This window comes from Nelumbo lutea, chromosome 2 (assembly GCF_056320005.1).
Source record: "Nelumbo lutea isolate HS-2025 chromosome 2, American lotus-T2T, whole genome shotgun sequence".
Taxonomy (NCBI): domain Eukaryota; kingdom Viridiplantae; phylum Streptophyta; class Magnoliopsida; order Proteales; family Nelumbonaceae; genus Nelumbo; species Nelumbo lutea.
This window is the reverse complement of record NC_142685.1, coordinates 34,763,423-34,781,160: the sequence shown is the minus strand read 5'-3', so window position 1 is coordinate 34,781,160 and position 17,738 is coordinate 34,763,423. Positions and strand designations below refer to the sequence as shown.

Sequence of the window (17,738 nt, the reverse complement as noted above, 5' to 3'; positions counted from 1 at the left end):
ATGATCACCCACTCAGGTGAATTCTCGGACTATCCCAATATACTTAGGTTTTGACCCCCTTTATGGATCTCATTGATTGGCATATCAAAGACAGCCCAATCCGACACCTAGTGCAGTACCATAATCGAGTCTAGGGGGTCAGGTGTAACATTTCAATTTTGCCCATCTATCTCTAAGGTACAGGGCAATACTGGAATTTGGTCTGGTTTAGGGTTTCAAGCAAAGCCACATTGTATGTACTTCAGGTCTCACCCTAACAACTGAGACAACCCACCCCAACCAACTTGGCGGCACATCAGTATCAGCCTTGGCAAGATAAATCTCCCCAAATCTATCCAACGGTTGTGAAAATTCTAAACTAACACAAGTCTTATAAGTGTCTAATTTAAGGATATTACACAAAAACAAACCAATATAAATGAATCAAATATATACTTTACTCATTTATAATAAAATGTCATAACGTACGTCAAACTAAGTGGAACTAAAAACATACACTGCCTAACAGTTGTATCCCATAAAGAATTCTCGTTGGTGCTTCATGTCCCTTGAACTTTGATGCTCTATAGAATCTTGTCCAACACTTCAAGCAACCTCCTCTTCTCGATACATCCACTCAATGCTGATACATATACCAAGAAATTCATCTGGCTCAATCCGTCTATCCTCAAATGACTTCAGGCTCTTCCTCTATGGGTTGAATGCTTCTCTATTTTGTTGCGATGCCTACCGGTCCTTAGGTAATGATTTTATTCCTAATTTTAACATCCACACTCAGTAAGCAAGCTGAGTGTGAAGAACTTGCAGGTCGTGTGGAAACATTGAAAGAGGATAACAGTACAATTAGAGAAGAGTTGGAACGTTTACGGGAGGAATGTGAGAAGCTAACATCAAAAAATGCGTCTAGAAACTTAAGAAACATCAGGGACAAAAGTCTGGAGTAAATGACCTTGATGGCAATCCTGATGCTAAACGGTTGAAGGCACCAAACCAGGAACCACCTTGTTAAAAGCGAACTGTATCAGATTTCAGAATCCAGATTCGGATTCATATACGGATGTGGAAAAACAAAAGTCCAGATCAAAGCAGGACCGTCCAGGAGAAGAATCTGGATTGGACGGCCCAAGTTTTCAGTAGTGCTGATGATCTCATCTAGTTGTTGTGGGTCTACAACCAAACCAGACGGGCAGCTGGAAACATTAACAAAGGGTAAAATTGTAATTTAATAACATCCGTTAATTTATCTACTGACATGGTGGTTTTTGTATGTTCTGAAAAGCTACGATGAATTTAAAAGAAAGAGTGAAAAGTCAGGATGAATTTTAGATAATTTCTTTAATTTTTTTAATTTAAAAGAAATTGAATAAAAGACCACAAACTAAAAGCAGAAAATCAGAACCTCCACTGAGGGCCCATACATATCCTTAGGGTGCGTGAAATCGATGCTGCAGATAACGTGGACCCATGTATTTTATATATTTTAAGAGATTGATAAAAAACGACAAACTAAAAGCAGAAAATCAGACCCTCCGGCCCCATAAATATATTTATATATTTATATTATAAAATATGTGTATATATATTTAGGGTGTGTTAATTGGTGTAAAAGTACATGATGATGTTTTATATTACACCGTAAAATATGTATATAAATGAATATATTTATATTCATTTATCATGTAAAACTTTATTTTATTCAAATGCCAAAATGGAATTTTACATTGATTTTGATTTACATTCCTCCTGATAAAATCAAATCAACATAAATATTTACATCGTTTTCAAAGGCAGATAGGTACAGTATGAACATGATTAACATAACAATAAAAATTTAGACTTAAATTTTTTGTTTAAAACAATCTTATTAGCTAACAAATCAGCGGGACCTAACCTCCTTATAACTGTGAGAGATAATTATTGGGGAGCCGGTGATAATTGACACAAGGCTAGACTCAATGATGACCGGAGAGAAGTATTTGTCACAGCATAAATAGCTTATAATTCAGCCAATGAAAAAGATATTTCCACACACCATCTTTCCATTATAGTAGCCGTCCACATAATTGATTGATCACCCTCCGCTTTGTCATAGCTAAGCTTAAACCATTAAGTTGGAGGAGTCTCTCCCAAAATCATCCAGATTTGGGTCGGGATACATCCGTTATCCGTAGTGGCGTAGTCGACGTTTCACTGCGGAATTAAGATTGAAAATTCGAAGCCTGTGGCCGAGTTGGGCGCCATTCGTGATGGAATTATTGACCCGAAAGTAGCGATACAAATAGATTATATTGGATTTGAATCAGGGTATATTTAAATTTGATTTGACATTGTTCATATTGGATCTGATCCAATCAGATCTTATAGGCCTCAATTTAAATTTGAATTCTATTGGTAAGTTGGATCTTTGAATTTGATCCAATTCGATTTATTTTCTTTAAAAATTAATAAATTATTAAAAAGTAAAATATACCAATTTAAATAAACAAAAAACAAAATTTTCAAATGCTCTTTTAATTATTTTCATCATATATATACAGGTTTTTTATAAAAAATAAATAATATAACAAATTTATAAATTACAATATAAATAATTAACATGTATATATATGTATGATATATATTTATATTTATAAATACATAACATATGTCGGATCAGGTAGGGGTGATCCGAATCCGATCTGATTTTTTATCGAGTCCTATTATTTGATCTGAAGATCTAAACATGAGTGATCCGAATTCGACCAAATAGGATCGGACCGGGTCATGATCCAATCCATTTGCACCCCTACTATTAATTGCATGTTCGATCCAATCGGATCTGATAGATATATATCGATCTGAATTTGAATCCAATCGGGAAGTTAGATATTCAGATCTTATCTGATCCGATTTGTTTTCTTTAAAATTTGATAAATTATTAAAATAAAAATAAAATGTACCAATTTAAATAAAGAAAAACAAAAGTACAAGTGTTTTTTAATTATTTTCATCATATATATACATGTTTTTCATAAAAAATATAAATGATTTTACAATTTTACAAAAGTATAATATAAATAATATATTTATACATAAATAACATACATATATGTATTATATATATTTATATAAATAAATATATAGCATATATATCAGATCAGGTAGGGGTGATCCAAATCCAATCCGATTTCTAATCGGATCCTATTATCTGATTCGATCCAATCTAAAGATACGAACTGGGGTTATTTGAATCCGACAAAATAGGATCGGATCTCAAATCAAATCATATCCATTTACACCCCTACCCGAAAGGCCAAATAAAGAGTTTATATGCTATCATGTTCCTTTACAAATTCTCTGACGCCCTGATGTGTCAAGATTTCCAAGCCACGCTTAAGAGTTAAGAGGGCTGCTTTATGATGGTTCTCAAGTCCCCCAGCTCGGTCCATCACCTCTTGGGACTAGTTTGCAGACCTCATCCTCTCCCATTTCTTCAACAACTAACACTACCAAAAGACCTTAGTCATGCTCATGGAAATTAAGCAAAAATCCAAGAAATCCCTCCATAACTATATATAATGCTTTAACGACGAGGCCGTTGAAGTCAAAGATCTCGATCAAGCCCTTGTCACCCTCATCCTTCAACTTCTCACTTGCAAAGAGGCCACATTTTAACATGGTAAAGTTCTTATCAAAAGCAAAGAAATATATCAATGCAAAAGAGGCTGAGGCTAGTAAATGGGCATACAAGAAGATGAAGGACAAAAATAAGTCAAGGCCTGGCAGCTTACATAAAAAGGACAAATCTAAACAGATTACACCATCATATGAGAGCTATACTTCCCTTAGCACTACTTGACCTATATCCTTGTGCAGGTCAAGAACCAAGAGTTCATGCAATATCCCTCCAAGATGAAAAAGAACCCAAGAAAGGGGAACCAAGACAAGTACTGTAAGTACTACCATGGTGTCAGTCATAACACGGATGAATGCCATAAGTTGAAAAATGAAATTTAAACCCTTATTAGCCATACAAAACCCATGAAAATCAACCCCAAATTGAGGAGAGTCCTTTCACCAACAAATCTGAACTGACGGGGTACAAATTTAATTTTCTTCTGGTTGAACTGCAAACAAACAAAGCCTAAAGATCAAAGTATACCTTGGGATTGGAAAAGCATATCAAAGAGGCTTAGAACATTCATCGAGCGCTATTTTGAAAAGTATTCTTAGGCTGACTGACATCGAGTTGGAAGACCCCTTGATTCCATTCATATCAAACTTAAGAATGCCCACCAATTAACCCTCTGGGTTGCATCACTCTAAACAACCAATAGACCTTTTCAATTACTACAAAGTAAAGAAATTAATAACAGACCTTTTTTTCTATTCTTTCATATGGCGAATGATTGAATGTATTGAACACAAACCGAAAACATATGGTCAAGGATTTATGTCCTAGTTTTGGCGTATATATTGATACTTTGAACCTTGAAAATGGTCCCTAGTTTTGGCGTCATCACATCATCAACTCCTTATTGCTCTACGAATTATATCTAAAAGAACTTAGGAAAAAAGGTGCAACAACTTGTGTTGTACCTACAGGAATCTAAGCTTTAGGTTGAGATGGGCTGGACAGTATCTTAGGTTGAACATTAGGGCTATGTTTATCCTCCCAATTAAGCTCATCAAAATTCAATCCCTTTATAATTGGATCAAAATTAATGCACTCAAATCTGAAACCAGTAAGATATGAATCCATCAATAATCTTACAATTTATTACTGAAGTTGGTTTGAGGGTTGTGCTTTTAGTTTTTTACTGAAGGGTCATAGGCTTAAGTTCTATAGAAGTTAATATTTAAGTCATTTTATCCATGACATTATATCAAAGTTTTTTTTTTATTCATTTTATTGTTAATATATAATATTCTCATTATGTTTAATCTATCGTCTGTTTGGCATCGATGTCGTTGCTTCAGAAAACATTGACCCACCAATGCTACATCAGAAAAACGGTGCTCCAGGAAATGCCTATTTGTTTGGAACCGTTTTTTCATAAAAAAAAATTAAAAAAATAAAAAAAAAAAACCGTGTTCCAAGCCATGCATAGGAAATCGAGAAATGCGTGGTTTGGAGCAATGCCAAATTTGGTGTTTTCTCAGATTGCAGCTCATTGCTGCCAAATGAGGACGTGATGTGGCAGTGACATGGATTTCCTATGATGGGTACCAGTGCTGAAAACAGACATGGAACACTGGTACCAAATAGAAAGTGTTGCTTTTTCTCTAGGAAACATCCTACCTGGCAACAATGTTTCCAAACAGATAAAAAAAAGACATTGTTTTTTCAAAAAACGGTGCTTCCAAACCATACATCAAACATATACCTAGTTTATCTATGGTTCCAACATATAAACTTCAGTTTGAATCGAAAATTTAACAGGGACAAATTCAGACCAAGGTATATCTTATCCAAATAAGATCTCTTGCTCAGGAAATAGAACTTCCCTTAAGGAAATTGGAAGCAATGCATGGGCTGATATGACTTATTGCATTAGTCCAATTAGTGTCCGTTTGGCAGGGCCTTCCCATGGCAGCGGATACAAGGTGTTGTATGGCTTGCAACAATCACTTTATGCTTAGTTTCACCGATTTAAGAAAGTATCACAGAGGATCAATTTTGAGGAGTCCCAAACAGACTTTACTTCTGAGCAGATTCAGAATCGGAATGGGTTATCCCAATTCCAACTGTTTGGTTGAGCAGAATCAGAATCTCATTCTCATTCCTGTTGGAATGGCATTTCCCCATTTGAGGGAATGGTCATTTCCTACCCCTCCCTTGGAAATGAAACCTCATTCTTGCTGATTTTAATTCTCAATCCCATTCCTGTCTGAACCAAACAAGCTATGGGAATAAACCATTTGATTCCGATTTCAAAGAATTCCAATTCCAATTCTGACTGAAAACCAAATAGACCCTAAATCTCCTAGAGGTATTATGTGTTGGAATTACTTAGAGACAAGTTATTGATCATGGTCATAAGACTTGCTACTGAGGGGGAGTTAGTATGTTGGAGGATAATGTTATGTATTAGAGATTTGTAGCCTAGGGAGACTTCTCTATGGTTGTATGACTTCGTTAGATATATTTTATGTGATTAGTATCGTAAGCCAATACATGCATGTTCTTGTACTTCACACATTGCTGCAGTGGATTGAATTCTAACTTACCTAGAGGGAAATCCAGATAAAGGAATTTTGTATAAGAGGCATGATCATTTGAAGGTAGAGAGGTCTACAATTGATGCAAACTGGGATGGGTCTCTGATAATAAAAGATTTATTCAAGATATTGTGCTTCTGTGGGCAAAATTAAAATATGGTACCCTAGAAGAGTAAGAAATGGTGTGGTGGCAAAAAGTCTAATGTGAATCTTGAGGCAGAGTATTGGGTTATGGGCCTTATGGCACATGGTCTGTTTGAGGCTCTATGATTTCAGCCTTTGTTGGGAGAATTAGATGCACCTGTTCAGATTCCTTTAGGTGTGCTCATAAAAATCCGATTCAAAACTGACAATCCAAATTGAAAAAATCTAGGTATTTGAACCGATCAATTTGGTTTTCTCAGAGATTCAATTTTTCAGTTTGATCTAGATTAACATAAGAAAAACCCTGTGATTAACCCAGCTAATTAGTCTATTTATAATATATTATAAATACCTAATTATTTCCAATTATTTGTGCTTGGTTTATTAGAAGTTTTGAATATTGAAGATTGATGTATTTTTAGAATAACTATTAGTTGTTTGGTTTATTTGGTTGTATGTAGATAAATTTTGTTGAAATGTTATTGTAGGCATTTGTTTTGTTGATGATGAAATATTAATTGGTTCTTTCTTTAAATTAGGGAAAGAATAGAAAAATATATATATATTTGCATGAAAATTACAACAAAAAGTGAAAAATCGATCAAGTGAAGCAGTTAACCGGTTCACCAGCTAATTATATACTAAACAAGAAATAACTAGTGGCACAAAAGGTTGGCTCCCACTAGCTAGTTACTTGCTCCAATGCAGATTATAACTTAAACCTAAAAATAATATAAATAATAGAACAAATGAGCATTTATTTTCGTTAATCATATACACCAAGTGATTCTCCTCTATTTTCCTAGGAAAATGAAACTCCTTACACAGTTGATAGAGTTCTTGTTGTAGATTATCTCATTGTTTTCAAAACCGGACCGAATCGAACAGTCGAATCAGAAAAACCGGAAACCGGTCACTTGACTGGTTCCATTTTCCTTCAAAACCGCTTTTTCCCTAAAAACCATTGATTTTGGTCAGTAAACCATTGAACTGTCTGATTAACCATTCGAACCATTCAAACCGTTCAAACAGTTTTGACCGTTTTTCAATTTTTTAATTTTTGTTAATTTTTTTGTTAAAATGGGTTGGTCATTCAGGTTGAACGGTCAGACCGTTTGAACCGATAACCGGACCCCCTGACTGGTTCGACCACCGGTTCCTTTTTGAAAACCATGGATTATCTTGTCTACTCATTTACTTCTCATTGGTGCAACCAAAACGAAATTGTGTACCTCAGACTCTTCAAGTATAGCATTCCCATTGGTAATTTTCTTGAATTCTTTACACTTTTAGATCATTTCCTCATTGCTGCTGCTAGCGCACACACACACACATATATATATATATATAGTATTTACCAACAAACATCAATGAGACCAAAATTTAGATAAAATTCAAAACCCATATAAAAATATTTCATTTCATTTCTTTGTGCTTCTGCAATGACCTAGCTTTCTCAATTCTTGCATATCACTTGATGAGATAACCTTGAATTAAAGGATCAACTCACGTCACTTCTAAGGCTATTTTATGTGTAGGAATGCAAATGGATTGGATTCAGTAAAGGGTAATATCGGATCCAATTCGATAAGAAATTCAATTGATCTGAATTTGATAAGGATCCATCGGATTTTCAAGATTATGATTCTCAAATTTGAATATCATATCAGATATCCAATTTGAGTTTAACTGTAATAAAAAAAAATAAACTTTATAATATCCACTCTCTGCTGCCAACGGAGAGGCTTATCCAAAAATGAACTAAAACAGTCTCAATCTCTGAAGGCTTTTAAACAAGAATCGCCAGTCATCCCGAGAAATTGTACGCGTCAAAGCGAAAGAAATCTGTGAACCAAAAGTTTCCAAACTAATGCAAGGTTCCGGTTATGTTGATGATGATACAACTTCTATGGCACTGCCTAATGGCCAAGCTGCTTCAAGCAGGGAATTCCCATACTTCACTTGCTTCACTAATGTGATCTCCTGCCAAGGATCTAGAGCTGTCCAAGGGAATAACAGTAGCCAATATGAGAATATTAGAATCCTTAAATAATGCTTGCCAGAGAAAAGTAAGAATGAAATTTCAACAGTGGATGATCTGTAAATTTAACGTACCAAACCCATCTACAAGCAATGTGAACTGATAGACAAGGTCCATACATAGATAAGGCAAGTTATCCTTCTCAACAAGCGGATAGATAGACTCAGCATCAGCAAGTTTAGTTTCACAAGCACGTTTTGCAGCCTCCTCAAAATCCACAGGGCGGACTTTGGCAACTGGCTTGTTGGAATCTATAAAACCAGCCTGTGTATAGAAACACGATCCAGTCAGCATTAACACAAAGCAACAAATGTGATTATGATGATGATGATGATGATTATAGGAGTTCTCATGGGTCTAGATTATGAATGTCTAATTACCTCAGCAGCCCTGTCAAAGAAAAATGAGGCAACAAATAAATTTTTCTGTCCAACCCCACCACCACCATTCCATACTCCGCCAAACATGCACTTCATGTGTGTACATGATTCATTAACTTTGAGAGCCTTAAAAGCAGCCCCTCTGCACTCGTTAATGTTGGAACCAGATGCAGAGCTTGATACTTCATATACATGACCCCCATATTTGTAAGACCCTTGAAGAAGAAAAGAGGACATCATCTATTAGTTTTTTGGAGCAACCATTTGAAACCAAGGATCAAAATATCGGTACCAAGTATTGTCAGATAGTTCATATATGGATACGAATACATTTTGGAAACACATGGATACAAACAAAAAATATGGAAACGCTTAGATACGCTAGGAAATGCATACAAATCATATAAATATATTAATAAATAAATATAAATCTGAATCATATATGAATAAGGTAAACAGACGAGAAATGCACACTTTAATAGGTTATATGAAGAGAAACATTACAATAAAAAATATCAGGCCTTTAGAACATGTACGCATCATACAATAATTATCACTCTATTTCAATTTTATTAAATTTGTGGGAAATTTTATTTATATAACTATATTTTTAAAATAACAAACATGTTTTCATTTGTAACAAATAATTGTTTTATTTTACACAACCATTTAAGGTAGATAAAATAAATTATCTTTATAACTTTCGGTTTTATTAAATTTTTGGGGAAAATTAAATCTTAAATTATTTATTTTTGTTTTTATAATTATAATTTTTAATTTTTATTAATTTGTTGGAAAATTCATTTATTTAGCACTTCTATATAAATAATAAATATATTTTCATTTTTAACATATAAGTTATATGTAAAATAAAACATATAAATCATTAAACAAAATAAATTATTTTTATAATATTTAGTTTTTAATAACTTTTTAGGAAAAAATAAATATTAAGTTATTTATTTCATTTTTTATAACTACAACTCTATTTCAATTTTTATTAAAGTTCAAAAACAAACCAAAAGTGTTCAATATACAGCTTTGTCAAACTAGGCACCAATACGCTTCCATATTGATGTGTATGGGACCATATCCATTGATATAGTACAATATGGAGGCAAATCATACCAATATGCATGGCAATGGATACAAAGATGATATATCATATCAATATATACTTTAAACCTAAAGAACAAGAATAAAAGTATTTCAAAATTGGAAGACAACGAGCAGTAATCATCCCCTCTTAATTGCCATTATAGTTTCTGGCTGCCACAATTATTCACATAATTATCCCAATTACTCCAAAGAATGGATAATCAATACATTTCCTCACATTTAACCGTCTCTTTGAAGGAGGGGAGAAACAAGCTGTTCTTGAAATAATAGTAGGATGGACCATAAGGTTCTCAAATAGTAGGCATAATGGAAGGTCAGGAAGTTCATCTTGCTTGACGAGATCATTGAGATGACATTCAGTGGAGATTCATCATTTAATGACCGCAATAATTCAAAACATAATGAGCCAAGGCTTCATTCACCAAGGTAAAATGATGAGGAAGCATTGACGTTATGGACTTGGCTATTTTAGTTGTTAAGCTTGTTATATGCTAGATGCCTAGATCAGGCAGAGACAAGATGGTAACTATATGGTCTCTTTTTTCTTTCTTTCTTTCTTTCTTTCTTTCTTTCATTCATTCTTTTTTTTTTTATCGGTTACTATTACTTTAATAGCATAGAAAACTTACTCTATTTGTGTAACATGTAATCCAAAGACAATGAAAGGACCCCTAGGCAGCAGCAGCTGCCCAACCCCCTACCCCATTAGGGTATTATGTACAAGTCCATGGCTCTGACCTACTAAAATAAATTTTACTTGCTAAAACAACTCAACCAATTAGAACAACCAACTCCTAGAATATTTAGGAAAACCTGCTACTAATGTAACTAGGAAAACCCAATCCCAGTGCAATTAGGAAAGCTACTAATGACTCAAAAAAATAAAAATACTAACTATTGAAAAACCACAGCAGTAGCCCTGCATCAAAGATATATGGGAAATGAAGATATACATAGTACCATGATAGCCATTCAAAATGCATGGATTTTTAGAGCCTCCCACAGCCTTCAGAATCTCTGCTCGGGCTGCTAATAAACCATAGTTCAAGTAACTGCAATACAAAATGCAACATGTAAAGAGGCACATATTTAACAGGTCATTTTCAAAAAATCAAAGCCACAATAATTCAAAATATAAGGTTTCATTCAAAACAAAGTAAAAAAAAAAAAAAAAATTGTCTTTCAAAATAACCAATGTATCTAATATGAAAAATTTGCCATTCAAGTAATCAGAAATGATAGGAGAAAAACTCTATCTAGCTTCTTAGGGCCTATTGGTGTTGGAAACTTGTTAAATGCAGAACTGTTAGCACGAAAACAAGTGTTAAAATTTTCTTCAACAGCTGACTAGAAAGAATTACATGTTGAAGGTGATTGTCTGGTGGTGATTAAGTAGATAACTTCAGATGAAGATGCACCATGGGTACTAGGATTCTTGGTTAGGGAAGTAAGGGCTCTAGCTACTAACTTGAATTGGTCATTCAAGTGGATCACTAGACCTGCAAATTCTTTGGCAGATATCAAGAAAAAGGGTCACAACAGATAAACTTGCATGGGACACTCCAGAACTGGGAGAAGATTGAATTTCTATATTGAGAATACAGAGCATACTACTGTTTTTGTTTGTAACCTGCTATCCACGTTTTGGATTGCAAGGGTTTTTTTCATATCCATAATGAAATCCACTTTAATGTTGTTTATTAAAAAATAACTAACCCAAGAATCATAACAGCAATTAGCATAGGAAGATGGAAAACCTGTGGACATAAAGATAATATTTGGTTCCTTTAAGAAACAGTTCTTTCACATATGAATCCTCCCCATTCTTTACAGCTGGAGCCTTTTCAGCAGCCTTCTCTGAGATTGCATATGCCATTTGGACAGATCCACCTCCAAGATCAATTACTCCCACTGTATCTGGGTATTTCTTTCCCAATCTTCCTAGTAGATAGTTTATGGTAGCCTGTACATTTAGAAGCAATTTCAGAAAATAATATAAAACTATAACCAATGAAAACTATTAAGCCTCAGTTTGGAAAGAGTACAAATACAAATATGTACAGTACAAATACATACAAAATACAAGGTTTTGTACTCTCATATTTGTATTTGTACTCTTTCCAAACTGAGCCTAAGATGCAGAAGAGAGTATACAGCAAGCAGGAATACATCATTGATATGTAATTCCTTAAAGATTATAAATGTTGGGAATAGGGAAACTTATGCTTTTTTGGCTAATGGAAACTTATGTTGATAATATCTCATGAATTGCAAGAGAATGAATGGGTAAAAGAACCTGAATTTTTTAAGAATAATAAAAAAAATATTAATAATAAGTACAAAGATGTAAAAAAAAGGTGCATTAAAAGAAAAACATTTTTCATTGGTAACTTTCCCTTTTATTCATTAAGGTTTAGGTTTGGCAAAAGTTTTAGCGCCAGCTGCCTACCTGACACACCCTCCCCCTTTATCCAGGCTTGGGTCCAGTAATGTAAGACAAGCTCACACTGGCGAAGTTGAGAGGCATGTCACCCAAAGAACTAGAAAAGGATGGGAAAAATGGCGGGGTGTATCTGAACTTTTATGTAACAGGCAAGTACTGCTTAGATTAAAAGGAAAATTCTGTAAAACGGTTATAAGGCCAGCTATGCATCTATGCTGTGTGGAGTAGAGTGTTTAACAGTCAAGAAACAACATGTCCAAAAAATGAGTGCGGCAGAAATGTGAATGCTAAGATGGATGAGTGGAAAAACTAGAAAGGATAGGATCAGGAATGAAGTTGACCATACTCCTAGGTTCCTATACCTATAAGCCGGTTCGAAGACCATCAACAGCACCTGTTAGAAGAAGTGATTTGTTATACAAGTTGAAGGGGCTAGAAGGTCTAGGGGTAGACCAAAAAGGACATGGGTGGAAGTAGTAAGAAATGATTAAAGCACTAATAATTTAACAATGGATATATATGGCATTAAATAGAATGGATTGGCGAAACAGGATTGATGTAGCCGACCCCATATAGTTGGGATAAGGCATGGATGATGATGATGATGATGATAACTTTCACTTTTTATTGGATATGATAAAGAACAAGAATGTCGCCGTGTCTGCTTGGGCATAATGAAGAAAAATCTGCCAGAAGTAAAAGTACTTACGAGACTCCAATCCAGGTGCTCAAAATGGTCTCAAATCAGGTTTATTTTCAGTTAGTCTTTCTAGCATGGTCTGATCAGACCTACCAGTTCCTCCTTCCCAAGTAAGACTACTTGGGGCAATGCGGCCCCCTTAAATACCAAGTTCTTTACCTGAGTGATAGCATGGGAGAAAAGTCTAACCAAAGAAATGCTGGTGACAGAGGGAGCAAATCTTCCTGACATGTCATGTCAACCCAGAACCCAAGACATATAGCCACCCCTTCACTGCAGTTTCTCTTCTAGAATCTGGTGGCACTTCAGCAAGGTTATTTCCTTCCACTGGTGCTCCCCCTGTTTTGTTTCAGCTTTATTAGCAGAATGGCGCATCTTTGGGGTGAACAAAAAAGGCAAATGTTTAATGGCCGGTTGTCCCTTTGGCAACTCTTTGGGCTATCTGGCTTGAAAGGCACTCTAGAATAATTTATCAAAAAAGAAATCTGGATGGGGGGTATCAGGGTAATCAATGTAGTTGTTGAGGAGATCATAAGTTGGTTGTCCAGTCTAAATGTTCAAAGAAACTCTCTCTTCCTCTTTTTTTGGCTGTTGACTTTTTTTGGAATCCTTAATTCGGTTGTGCATATGTACCATAACTTATAGACATCAATTCCTTTAGTTTTTTCCACTTTCATTTAGTCACTTAAAAGAAAACAATGTTATTTGTTGTCTTCTTCATTGCCTCTACTATTTTTATACTACTAACTTCTTTACCTATCTTCGCCCAAAAAGGTGCAGGAACCTTTGTGACTTCTCACCACAATTGATGTTGTGGTACATGCTCCAAGTAAATTTGTTTAAATAACTAATATAACTAATAATTAATACCTTGATTTATAAGGAATGAAAATTGAGAATAGAAAACTGGAAAAAGAAAACACCAATCCAAATGATGAACTCTACGGATTACTAAGGACTGAGAAATTAAATGAATCTTGAAAAGGGCTATGCACCTAAAGAAAGAAAGAAGTCATAAAGATTCATAATCCTCTCTTTACAGCCTCCCAAGGTCAATCATCGTTACATTTAAGATTGTATAGCAGGATTTCATCTAGAACAGAATAATTATTCCTTCATCGTCCACGAGGTAGTTTGTTTTTGCAATCTATGATTCTGTATGTATGATCTCAAGGTATGAATGTATGTAGAGTGAAGTTCAAAACAGCATACCCACTGATAGGTACCTTCCTGAGTTCCACCCAGAACAGTGACCCACTCTGGTTTTGACTTCAAGGAACTTTTGTTGACAAGCAAATCCCTGACCTAAGGAACAAAGTATTTTAAGCCATGAGGGGAGGGGGTACATATTCAAGTGTTTATAAAAAAATAAAAAAAAAAAAAAAAGGCAATATAAACACATGCATCTACACACATAATTCATAAAAAGAAAGGGGAAAAACATGAGATTTACCGCTTGCAAAATTCTATCTGAAGTATCACCTTCCAATGCCCTCAGGCCTGCCGTTGCCTGAATATACATTGGAGTCAATCAGAGTGGACAACAGGTAACAGGTATGGAAGAATTGCATAGATTAAATATTTTATAACAAAAGATATCATAAAATACACACCCCAACTCTGACCGGTGTCTTGTTACGCAACTCTTTAGGAACAACATTTTCTGCCTGCTGCAAAAGAGATAGCAGAGAATCTGCAGCCTTCTCGGGAGCATTGGCATATGCACTCAAACCTGGTTTTGTCTGCAACAACAATGAACATAATAGACTTGGAAAAACATGCACACTAGATCAATATATGCACGTAAATCATAGGATGGGCCTCATAAATGTTGACATGAAAACATCCTCATTAATCTCTAATTGTGGGGCCTAAAATAAGTGAAAACAGGCAGCATTCAGATAACAGGGCAAGAAGCTAGAAACAGAGAGAAAAAAGAGCATTTTTCTAAAGGGTCATTTACTAAAATACCCCTATAATTTTATGAATTTACTAAAACATCCTCTGTAGTTTGCAATCAATTTACTTAATCAACACATCCATTCAAATAAATTTAATCGAAACAAATTAAAAACAAAAAAAAAATACCATTTTTACACCTAATAAAACACAGACAATCAGTATTTTTCTGTATTTGGTCAAAAAAGTATTAGGGGTACTTTTGGAATAAACAAGGATCCATACTCTTGAACATTTTCCACTCAGTTTAGGGGTAATTTTGGAATAAACAACCATGTTCCATGCCCTTAAACATTTTCCATTTAGCATAGGTGATCATTTACTATTTTCATAGGGCAAGGCAAATAGTTCATAATGAAAGGTTGATTAAATAAAATTATTGTAAAATATAGTCTATAGTGGATAGGATAGGCTAACTATAGGGGTGATCTAGTAAATGACCCTTTTTCTAAATAGAAAAAAAATATATAATGGTCATCTTGCCATGGGGCCAATAACTGGCCAGGCAAGTAACAGCATTATATTTATATGATAATAAAAGATTTTTAGAAGGGATAAAAGTGTCTATGTCTCAACACAAACATATTATTGAATTAACACAGAAAACCTAGCGGACAAGACCGAAAGCAGAAAGCTGTTGTCAAAATCAGAAGCAGGAAAACAGTAGAAACTAGAAATCAAGGGGTTTTTCTTTTTCGGAAAAATACGGATAGGACCGATGCATATTTTTTATTTCCACTACAAGGCTATTAACGTTCAAAATTTAACAACCCATGGTAATAGTCTACACCCTATCACCAACGCCCGCCCGTGAATTGGCATCAATTCCGAGCTGGCACCTACTTTACGCCTACAAACCCTGGGCTGAACCGTCATTCTCTCTCATGCAAAAAATAGGGTCTACCATAGTTATCCGAGAATCTTCTCTAAACCCATTGCATTAAAACGAGCAAATTCCGTTATCCAAAGTTCCAAACACAAGACGTAGGTTTTTAGTTCAAGTATAGTTGTTCTAAAGGAGCCAAAGAAATGAAGAAGCGGTACAATGCCAACCTCAGGACGTCATTCTAGTTTCTAAATGAGCTAATAAATTAGCACGAGCTCACCTGTACGAAGAGCTCTAGAACGTTTCCAATGGGAAGGAGATTCAGAGTTTTGTCGAAGCAAAACACGTGTACTCTGCTACCAGAGCTTCCGGCGTCAAATATTACCGCATAATTCCTGGATTCCCGGAGCTCGAGCAAGCCCCTACGCTCGAGACGAACATGGTCGGATTCGACGGAGAGGAGACCGTCGGAAGGTGATCGCGGCGTGAGAAAGAGAACGAAAGAGATAAGAAGGAGCGAGACAGAGGCGAGAAGCATTATGCCCCTCAGCCTGTCGGAGAAGGAACCTTGCTGTATCGACCGCTTCAGCATTATCTCCACTTGGTCTGGATCGGGGAGGGGATGGATCAGTGAGTCTGCAAACTTGGCCAGCTCTCTCCTCTTCCGGTGAACGGATAAAATAAGGGAGAGAAGGATTGAATGAAAATGTCGTACGAGAGAGACAAAGATTGCTGTCCGGGCCCGCTGAACAGCTAATCTTTCTCTCTCTCCCTAAGTTCATCCCCCCAGTCCCTATCAGAGTACATGCGCTGATGTACATCCCCCGTCCGATGCAGAGGCAGACAGTAGAAGATGCTGAAACTCGATACAGCAAGATTCCTTTCCAGATAAGCTGCAGATAACGTGGACCCATGTGTTTAATGACACGTGCTGCTTAAAATATCTTCTGTACAATTGTCTAAAATTCATCATAACTTTTCGCCATTTAAACTCAGCATGATTTTTTAAAACGTCACAAAACCATCAGTTTTAAAAACTCACCGTCCCTTAGAACATTGTTAGTAATGACCAACAGTTGTCCATCTCAACGTAAATACAATTTTTGTTACCAAATTGCCCCTAAACGGCGAGTCAGGCTTCTTAAAAAATCCTTCTGCATGTAATTTTTTTTACCTAGTGATAGTAATTTCTTATTACTTCTATTCCCCCACTTGGTTTTTTTCCATTCTCCCGTTGCATCCAATCCTCGAATTCATCTCTACATCACCTTTGTAGCCCCGTGAACCAAATTCGGAGATTGATTCTCAACTGGCCAATACAAAGCGCATGTCAAACTCAAATTTCTAGTGCCTGACTGCCAATCGAAGGAAAATAATGAAAATGCAAACTTGAAGACTGCAGTTGGAGAGTTCCGTGAAACCCTAAACCTCTCAATGTCCATCTACTCCGTATTCTTCTTTTTGGCTCTAGCTCTAGGGTTTTTGGGTGTGGTTCATTACTCATTTTGGGCAGTTGTTGAAGGGATTACAGATTCATCACATGGATGGCCGAACCATACAGGGTGGCTGGGTGAAATTTTAAAAATTTGTTTATCCCATCTAGGAATCGTATTCCCTAATTTAGAAAAACTGCACTTTTCAATGTTCGTTCTTGAAACAAACTTGATCAAATCTGAAACCAATATTAGGGAGAGAAATACTTGATACGGAATCCACGCAAAAAGTTCCTCCCAATGTAGGTGTTCACGCCTAAAGAGAGTACCAAATCCTCTCTCCACTGAAGATGACATAGCTTAGGGTGAGGCAAAATCAGCAAGTAGTTCTTCAGCAAGAACCTTAGATTCTTCAGCCATAATCGAACAGGGTAGTGACAACAGTTTCAAAATTGTTTCTTCCACTAAGAAACAATATCAAGATCGAATCTT

At 35.5% G+C, this 17,738-nt stretch overlaps 1 protein-coding gene across 1 annotated transcript; it reads right to left on the bottom strand.

Annotated features, from left to right (window-relative positions):
• Positions 1-7,918: 7,918 nt before the first annotated feature.
• LOC148869789 (putative apyrase 1) lies at positions 7,919-16,802 on the bottom strand. The gene is made up of 9 exons (XM_088969367.1): positions 16,094-16,802; positions 14,642-14,770; positions 14,482-14,538; positions 14,241-14,333; positions 11,643-11,848; positions 10,846-10,937; positions 8,767-8,981; positions 8,461-8,650; positions 7,919-8,345 (listed from the first exon to the last, which is right to left on the bottom strand). Exons 1-9 carry the CDS (start codon positions 16,403-16,405, stop codon positions 8,230-8,232), a joined length of 1,410 nt encoding a protein of 469 aa, XP_088825493.1. The 5' UTR covers positions 16,406-16,802; the 3' UTR covers positions 7,919-8,229.
• Between the last annotated feature and the right edge of the window lie 936 nt (positions 16,803-17,738).

Excerpts from the sequence above, each read along its gene's own strand:
- LOC148869789 (XM_088969367.1), bottom strand. The coding sequence starts at position 16,405 with ATGCTGAAGCGGTCGATACAGCAAGGTTCCTTCTCCGACAGGCTGAGG. Across the intron at positions 14,771-16,093 it reads TTCTAGAGCTCTTCGTACAG|ACAAAACCAGGTTTGAGTGC; the intron begins GTGAGCTCGTGC and ends TTGTTGTTGCAG. Across the intron at positions 14,539-14,641 it reads AGACACCGGTCAGAGTTGGG|GCAACGGCAGGCCTGAGGGC; the intron begins GTGTGTATTTTA and ends ATGTATATTCAG.